This window comes from Geotrypetes seraphini, chromosome 14 (genome assembly GCF_902459505.1).
Source record: "Geotrypetes seraphini chromosome 14, aGeoSer1.1, whole genome shotgun sequence".
In the NCBI taxonomy this organism is placed as follows: Eukaryota; Metazoa; Chordata; class Amphibia; order Gymnophiona; family Dermophiidae; genus Geotrypetes; species Geotrypetes seraphini.
This window is the reverse complement of record NC_047097.1, coordinates 76,391,169-76,399,471: the sequence shown is the minus strand read 5'-3', so window position 1 is coordinate 76,399,471 and position 8,303 is coordinate 76,391,169. Positions and strand designations below refer to the sequence as shown.

At 48.0% G+C, this 8,303-nt stretch overlaps 1 protein-coding gene across 1 annotated transcript in view; it reads left to right on the top strand.

Moving 5' to 3' along the window:
• Positions 1–1,953: 1,953 nt before the first annotated feature.
• Positions 1,954–8,303, top strand: part of CTSH (cathepsin H) — a 28,589-nt gene continuing 22,239 nt past the window's right edge. Inside the window, exons 1-5 of the mRNA XM_033920841.1 lie at positions 1,954–2,098; positions 2,245–2,276; positions 4,751–4,856; positions 4,960–5,030; positions 5,353–5,457. Of these exons, the coding sequence (XP_033776732.1) occupies positions 2,023–2,098; positions 2,245–2,276; positions 4,751–4,856; positions 4,960–5,030; positions 5,353–5,457 (390 nt within the window). The 5' untranslated portion in view covers positions 1,954–2,022. The remainder of the gene's footprint in view (positions 2,099–2,244; positions 2,277–4,750; positions 4,857–4,959; positions 5,031–5,352; positions 5,458–8,303) is intronic.

Below are 8,303 nucleotides of genomic sequence, written 5' to 3'. Positions count from 1 at the left end.
CGATCCCCTCTCATTCTCTCTACCTGGGAGAGGGTGAACAACCTGTCTTTATCTACTAAGTCTATTCCCTTCATTATCTTGAATGTTTCATAAGAACATAAGAATTGCCATTGCTGGGTCAGACCAGTGGTCCTTCGCTCACGCGGTGGCCCCTGGATCAAAGACCATTGCTCTAAATGAGTCCAGCCTCACCTGTGTTCGTTCTGATTCAGCAGGAACTTGTCCAACCTGGTCTTGAATCCCTAGAGGGTGTTTTCCCCTATAGCGTCCAGTTTTCTACCACTCTTTGGGAGGAGGGGGACGTAGGGTCGAGCAAGGGCTTTTTAAGTAGGGCTGTAACATTTTCCTGAGCCTCCAAGAGCCTCAGGCCTCGCGCGCGCGCTGCAGCACGAGACGAAGGTTGTGGGTCGCACTTTGGTTCTAGAATGGGCTCTGATGAGGATTGCCTGGGCTGGGGCGGGACAAGGGGCGGAGCCAGGCCGTCGTCTCCACTAGAAAGGGTTCTGAGCGTGGGCTGGGGCGGAGCCATCGTCTCCACTAGAATGGGCTCTGATGCGTGCGGGCTGGGGCGGGACAAGGGGCGGAGCCAGGCCGTCGGCTCCACTAGAAAGGGTTCTGAGCATGGGCTGGGGCGGAGCCATCGTCTCCAATAGAATGGGCTTTGATGCGTGCGGTCTGGGCTGGGGCGGGACAAGGGGCGGAGCCAGGCCGTCGTCTCCACTAGAAAGGGTTCTGAGCGTGGGCTGGGGCGGAGCCATCGTCTCCACTAGAATGGGCTTGAAGAGTGCGGGCTGGGGCGGGACAAGGGGCGGAGCCAGGTCGTCGGCTCCACTAGAAAGGGTTCTGAGCGTGGGCTGGGGCGGAGCCATCGTCTCCACTAGAATGGGCTTGAAGAGTGCGGGCTGGGGCGGGACAAGGGGCGGAGCCAGGTCGTCGGCTCCACTAGAAAGGGTTCTGAGCGTGGGCTGGGGCGGAGCCATCGTCTCCATTAGAATGGGCTCTGATGCGTGCGGGCTGGGGCGGGACAAGGGGCGGAGCCAGGCCGTCGGCTCCACTAGAAAGGGTTCTGAGCATGGGCTGGGGCGGAGCTATCGTCTCCACTAGAATGGGCTTTGATGCGTGCGGTCTGGGCTGGGGCGGGACAAGGGGCGGAGCCAGGCCGTCGTCTCCACTAGAAAGGGTTCTGAGCGTGGGCTGGGGCGGAGCCATCGTCTCCACTAGAATGGGCTTGAAGAGTGCGGGCTGGGGCGGGACAAGGGGCGGAGCCAGGTCGTCGGCTCCACTAGAAAGGGTTCTGAGCGTGGGCTGGGGCGGAGCCATCATCTCCACTAGAATGGGCTTGAAGAGTGCGGGCTGGGGCGGGACAAGGGGCGGAGCCAGGTCGTCGTCTCCACTAGAAAGGGTTCTGAGCGTGGGCTGGGGCGGAGCCATCGTCTCCACTAGAATGGGCTCTGATGCGTGCGGGCTGGGGCGGGACAAGGGGCGGAGCCAGGCCGTCGTCTCCACTAGAAAGGGTTCTGAGCGTGGGCTGGGGCGGAGCCATCGTCTCCACTAGAATGGGCTTGAAGAGTGCGGTCTGGGCTGGGGCGGGACAAGGGGCGGAGCCAGGCCGTCGTCTCCACTAGAAAGGGTTCTGAGCGTGGGCTGGGGCGGAGCCATCGTCTCCACTAGAATGGGCTTTGATGCGTGCGGTCTGGGCTGGGGCGGGACAAGGGGCGGAGCCAGGCCGTCGTCTCTCTCCACTAGAAAGGGTTCTGAGCGTGGGCTGGGGCGGAGCCATCGTCTCCACTAGAATGGGCTCTGAAGAGTGCGGTCTGGGCTGGGGCGGGACAAGGGGCGGAGCCAGGCCGTCGTCTCTCTCCACTAGAAAGGGTTCTGAGCGTGGGCTGGGGCGGAGCCATCGTCTCCACTAGAATGGGCTCTGAAGAGTGCGGTCTGGGCTGGGGCGGGGCAAGGGGCGGAGCCGGCTGTTGTCTCCATTCGTAAGAGCTCTGAGCCAGATCAGTCTCGTGCGCCGGCTTCATGTTCCCCGGGCTCTGCCTGTTCCTGCTCGGGCTCCTGCCCGGGACCAGTAGCGTCTTGGAGCCTACGGCCCAAGGTAAAGGCAATCGCAGCCGTCGTTGCTTCCCAGCCCCCTTCCTCTAGTTTTTGCCTATTGAGGGGAGGGGAGGGGAGGGGAGGGGAGGGGAGGGGGTGTCATTCTGTCTCTCTTTCTCTTGACCGCTTTCTCTGTCTCCTTTGCAGAGGAATCCGAATTCAAACTCTGGCTCTTGCAGGTAAGACTTCCTTCCTGCTGTCTGAAAGCGAAAGCAGAAGTTGAGCAACTCCAGAGGTGAGATTTTCCGAGCTGCTCCCATGGCATCAGAAGAGTTGGCAGCCCAGTGGCCCATCTAGTTCTCAAGGTGGCCAAAAGCTGCCACTCGCCCAGTTCAAGAATTTGTAGGCTGCTGGGACATGCTTCATACAGGCAACAGCCTGGGTTGACAAAGGGATCTTGCATGCTCGGCCATCCAAGAGGGTGGAATGCAAAAACAAAGTGTAGGGTCATGAAATGGTTAACTGTTGTTTAAAATATTGCTCTGGCCTACATAGCTGAAAACAGTGTATGATCTACTGACCTCATCTGCCTAAAATGTATGTCCTTACCGTACCACATTGTAAGCTAAATCGATGAGTTTGAGCCATGATGTGCCCTACTCTCCTGTACATGTAACATTTAGAACTCTAAGATTTAGATAAGCAGAGAAATGAGCTAGTTTCCTATAGGACTATAAGTTCTATCCCTGAACCTATCATAAGTGCTGGCTTAGGACCAATAATAATTGTAGAAAAGTTATAGAAGTAACAAAAGAAAATTGTAGTTTTTGTATACATTAGTTTGCAAAAAGGGCATAAAAGTCCATGCATTTCCTGATTCTAACACTCCAGTAGGCAGGCTGTTAACTGCACTAGAGTCCGGTATGCTCTAATAAACCTCTTGTACTTTATTCACGCCTCTGACTTTGTGTGTCCAAGTGACCTTTCAAAAGCAGCCCCAAGGAGTTATACAGGTGATCATAGTCTATGGTTGGCAGCTGGGAAAGCTGCAAGGAAAGCATGATTTGTGATGCCTTCCAGTAAGCAGGGAGCAGCAAGGTAGCAAAAAAAAAAAAAAAAAGGGGGGGGGGGTTGTGTATGTGACCTATTTACAGCATAAGATAGTAAAATTTCAGCCTCAGGTAGGAAGTAGTGATAGCTTTTTAACAACAACAACAAAAAGTTAACCCCAGAGATTTCATACTCCAATTTTTAGGCTGAAGAAACACCAAATGTGTGAAAAAAGTGCATTAAGAAGGATCTGGGTAAAGGCTTCTTAGAGCACAATCTTAACAACGGATCCTACTTTTTCTGAATTGGATTGCTGCTAATGCTTTCGGTAGGTGCTGCACCCCAGCATTGATGTGCTCATTCCTTCTCTGCAGATCTTACCCCCTGTGATGCGCTGTTTGCTTTCTGGGAAGGCAGGACCTGGCTGAAAGGGACTGAAAAGGTCAGCGCAGGGACTTCTCAGATACCAAAAGCAACAGTAGCAGTCAAAACAGCCCAGAGTTCCTCACTTCTCAATTTGCAGTTGAATTTGGTGCTTCTGGGACAGGGAAAATCTAATGGCCAGTGGGAACGTGCAGGAGGGGAGAGGGAAAACTCCCACATGAGGACAGAAGTGAGAGAGAGAGGGAATAAGCTGGACAAAAGTTATTCTCTGAAGAAGAAGAGACACATAGCATATAAATGCTCATCAAATAAAGTAAAAAGCAATAGTTTATCAATGATCAAGTCCACATTAAATGGCCGAGAGGGCCAAACCTTAAAAGAAAAAAGGTAAAGTAACAAAGTTTGACATCTAGGCAGGCTAAGAGATGTGGTGCATTCTTTAATTCATCAATTACCCTCTCCAGCAAACAAATAATAATTTAAGAAACTATCTGCAAAGGTTTATTTCTAAGAAAATCTTCTAACTGGACTGGATCCAGAAACATATATTTGTCAATTGCAAATGAAGTAAGGCATTTACAAAGGAATTTTAAGAAGGCAGCGCCCACCGATAAGGCCTTGAGCCTAAGCAATAGAAACTGCTTCCTCTTTATCTGAGTCTGCTTAGAAGCATCAGGAAATATTAACACTCGGCCACAAAACAGAGCTTGTTTCTTAGTAAAGTACAACTTCAAAATAACCTGTTTCTCGAGTTCTGTTTTGAAAGCTACCAAAAGTGTAGCACGTTTTGTAATTGTGTCCTTAGAGGACTCAAGAAAATGAGACAGATCCAAACTGTCTGGTGATACTAATTTATCTATTTCCCCCTCATCTACCACATCGCTAGTATTATTTTTTAATGTTTAATATTGAATCTGAACAAGCAGGTCAAAGTGGTTTATAAAATGAGTACTATGTGTACGCTTGAAACCTTTTGGTAGCTGTCGGAGCACTACGGCCCTTTACATGAAAAAGGTTGGAGAATTCTGCTGTATGAGAGATCATGGAAGCCGAGGCTTTTGTTCAGGAGCTCAGCCTTTAGAATTTAGTGCTGTCATGCTGAGGAAGTGGGCTCAAGAGTTCACAGGAACCGTGATGCTCTTAGGTATTCATAAAACAAAAACTGCCATGGTGCTATCTAGTGTTTGAGGCACTGATAACGTCATTGTAGGCAGCGCAGTTTGCTATCTAACTGAAACATCTCTTATTTCCATTCCTAATCTGCACTTTTCTCATTTAGAATAACAAGAAATACAACTTGCAGGAATATTATCACCGGCTGCCGATATTCGTGGAAAACAAGAGAAAAATATTTCGCCATAATGCTGGAAATTCCTCATTTCAAAGTACATTAATTCTCTTTTTCTGCATATTGTCCAATCTTTGCTAATTGTTTATCAAAAACACAAAACTCCTTATGCTTTTTTTTTTTTTTTTTTTTTCCTCTAGTGGGTCTAAACCAGTTTTCTGATCTGAGCTTCATGGAATTTAAGAAACAGTATCTTTGGCATGAGCCGCAGGTAAATGACTGGTACTGAAGAAATGTGGGACTTGTGACCAGTGACATTATGCTGCAGAGCCCTGGGACTTTCCAACCATTGACCCTGTTTCCTGACTGGGTGTGGCAGACTCAAATCCATACACTGCAGCTACATTGGGAGATTTTGCCTCGTTCTCTGTTCCTGCTCAATTTGAGTTTTCTTTATAGAAAACAAAGTAACAACTTATTGCTACCGTTATTTGATTAATTTTTTTGTGGTTCTCTATAATGGTGTTGGATTATCTTATTCTCACAGATGGTCTCTGTGCTGATGTAACAGTGGTCTTGTTTCTTTCTTTCAGAATTGCTCAGCCACTAAAGGGAACTTTTTTGCGGCCTTAGGGGCTTCCCCTGATTTTGTCGATTGGAGGAAGAAGGGAAAGTATGTGACACCAGTGAAGAACCAGGTAGAGACAGGGTGAAAAAGCTCTGCACCACAAAACCACACTGACTGCAGGGAATGTGGGGAGGGAAAGTAATTCTCTTTTTTTAGATCAGCAAAATCAGTTTAGGCAATATTGTAGCCTTTAGAGTGTTATGGTTTCATACAAAACAGTGTTTTAGTCTAGAACAGTATTTTAGATTGCATTTAACATAGTAACATAGTAGATGATGGCAGATAAAGACCCAAATGGTCCATCCAGTCTGCCCAACCTGATTCAATTTAAATTTTTTTAATTTTTTCTTCTTAGCTATTTCTGGGCAAGAATCCAAAGCTCTACCCGGTACTGTGCTTGGGTTCCTACTGCCGAAATCGCCATTAAAACCTACTCCAGCCCATCTCCACCCTACCAGCCATTGAAGCCCTCCCCAGCCCATCCTCCACCAAACGGCCATATACAGACACAGACCGTGCAAGTCTGCCCAGTACTGGCCTTAGTTCAATATTTAATATTATTTTCTGATTCTAAATCCTCTGTGTTCATCCCACGCTTCTTTGAACTCTGTCACAGTTTTACTCTCCACCACCTCTCTCGGGAGCGCATTCCAGGCATTCACTACCCTCTCCGTAAAGTAGAATTTCCTAACATTGTCTTTGAATCTACCACCCCTCAACCTCAAATTATGTCATCTGTTTTTACCATTTTCCTTTCTCTGGAAAAGATTATTTCTATATTAATACCCTTCAAGTATTTGAACGTCTGAATCATATCTCCCCTGCCTCTCCTTTCCTCTAGGTCAGAGGTAGGGAACTCTGGTTCTCGAGAGCCGTATTCCAGTCGGTTTTTCAGGAATTCCCCAATGAATATGCATTGAAAGCAGTGCATGCACATAGATTGCATGCATAATCATTGGGGAAATCCTGAAAACCCAACTGGAATACGGCTCTCGAGGACCGGAGTTCCCTACCCCTGCTCTAGGGTATACATATTCAGGGCTTCCAGTCTCTCCTTATACGTCTTCTGGCGCAAGCCTCCTATCATTTTCGTCACTTTCCTCTGGACCGCTTCAAGTCTTCTGACGTCCTTCGTCAGATATGGTCTCCAAAACTGAACACAATACTCCAAGTGGGGCCTTACCAATGACCTGTACAGGGGCATGAACACCTTCTTCCTTCTACTGGCCACGCCTCTCTTTATACAGCCCAGCATCCTTCTGGCAGCAGCCACCACCTTGTTGCACTGGATTTTTGGCTTTAGATCTTCAGACACTCTCCCCCTCCGTGCATATCAGCTTCTCCCCTCCCAGCACGTACGGTTCCTTCCGATTATTAATCCCCAAATGCATTAGTCTGCATTTCTTTGCATTGAATTTTGGTTGCCAGATATTAGACCATTCCTCTAATTTTTGCAGATCCTTTTTCATGTTTTCCACTCCCTCCTCGGTGTCTACTCTGTTACAAATCTTGGTATCATCTGCAAAAATGCAAACCTTTCCTTCTAACCCTTCAGCAATGTCACTCACAAACATATTGAACAGGATTGGCACCAGCACCGAACCATGAGGGACTCCACTACTCACCTTTCCTTCTTCCGAGCAACTTCCATTAACCACCACCCTCTGGCGTCTGTCCGACAGCCAGTTTCTAACCCAGTTCACCACTTTGGGTCCTAATTTCAGCCCTTCAAGTTTGTTCAACAGCCTCCTATGAGGAACTGAATCAAAGGCTTTGCTGAAATCTAAGTAAATTACATCTAGCATATGTCGTCGATCCAGCTCTCTGGTCACCCAATCAAAAAATTCAATCAGGTTCGTTTGGCACGATTTACCTTTTGTAAAGCCATATTGTCTCAGATCCTGTAACCCATTAGATTCAAGGAAGTACACTATCCTTTCTTTCAGCAACACTTCCATTATTTTTCCAACAACTTAAGTGAGGCTCACCGGCTTGTAGTTTCCTGCTTCATCCCTGTGACCACTTTTATGAATAGGGACCACATCCGCTCTCCTCCAATCCCCAGGAATCACTCCTGTCTCCAGAGATTTGTTGAACAAGTCTTTAATAGGACTCGCCAGAACCTCTCTGAGCTCCCTTAGTATCCTGGGATGGATCCCGTCTGGTCCCATCGCTTTGTCCACCTTCAGTTTTTCAAGTTGCTCATAAACACTCTCCTCTGAATGGCGTAGAATCTACTCCATTTTCTCGTGTAACTTTGCCAGACAATCTCGGTCCTTCTCCAGGATTTTCTTCTGTGAACATAGAACAGAAGTATTTGCTTTTTCCTCATCACTCTCCACATATCGGTTCCCAGCTTCTTTTAGTTTAGCATTTCCATTTTTCATCTTCCTCCTTTCACTAATATATCTGCGAGATCCGGTCAACATGGGTTCACAAAGGGGAGGTCTTGTCAATCCAACCTGATCAGCTTCTTTGACTGGGTGACGAGGAAGCTGGATATTGGGAGTCCCTGGACATCGTGTACTTGGATTTCAGCAAAGCTTTCGATAGCGTACCACAGCGCAGGTTGTTGAGCAAGATGAGCTCTATAGGTTTGGGTGATACCTTGACTACATGGGTGGGGGACTGGCTAGGAGGTAGACTTCAGAGGGTGGTGGTGAATGGCTCCCCCTCTGAAATGACAGAGGTGATCAGTGGAGTACCGCAGGGCTCGGTCTTGGGCCCAATCTTATTCAACATCTTCATAAGGGACTTGGCTGAGGGGCTTCAGGGTAAATTAACGTTATTCGCCGATGACGCCAAACTATGCAATATAGTAGGCAAGAACACAACAGGACCTGACATTAAATTCAAGACCGATAGTATGACACACGACCTCCTCCTACTGGAGAATTGGTCCAGGACCTGGCAACT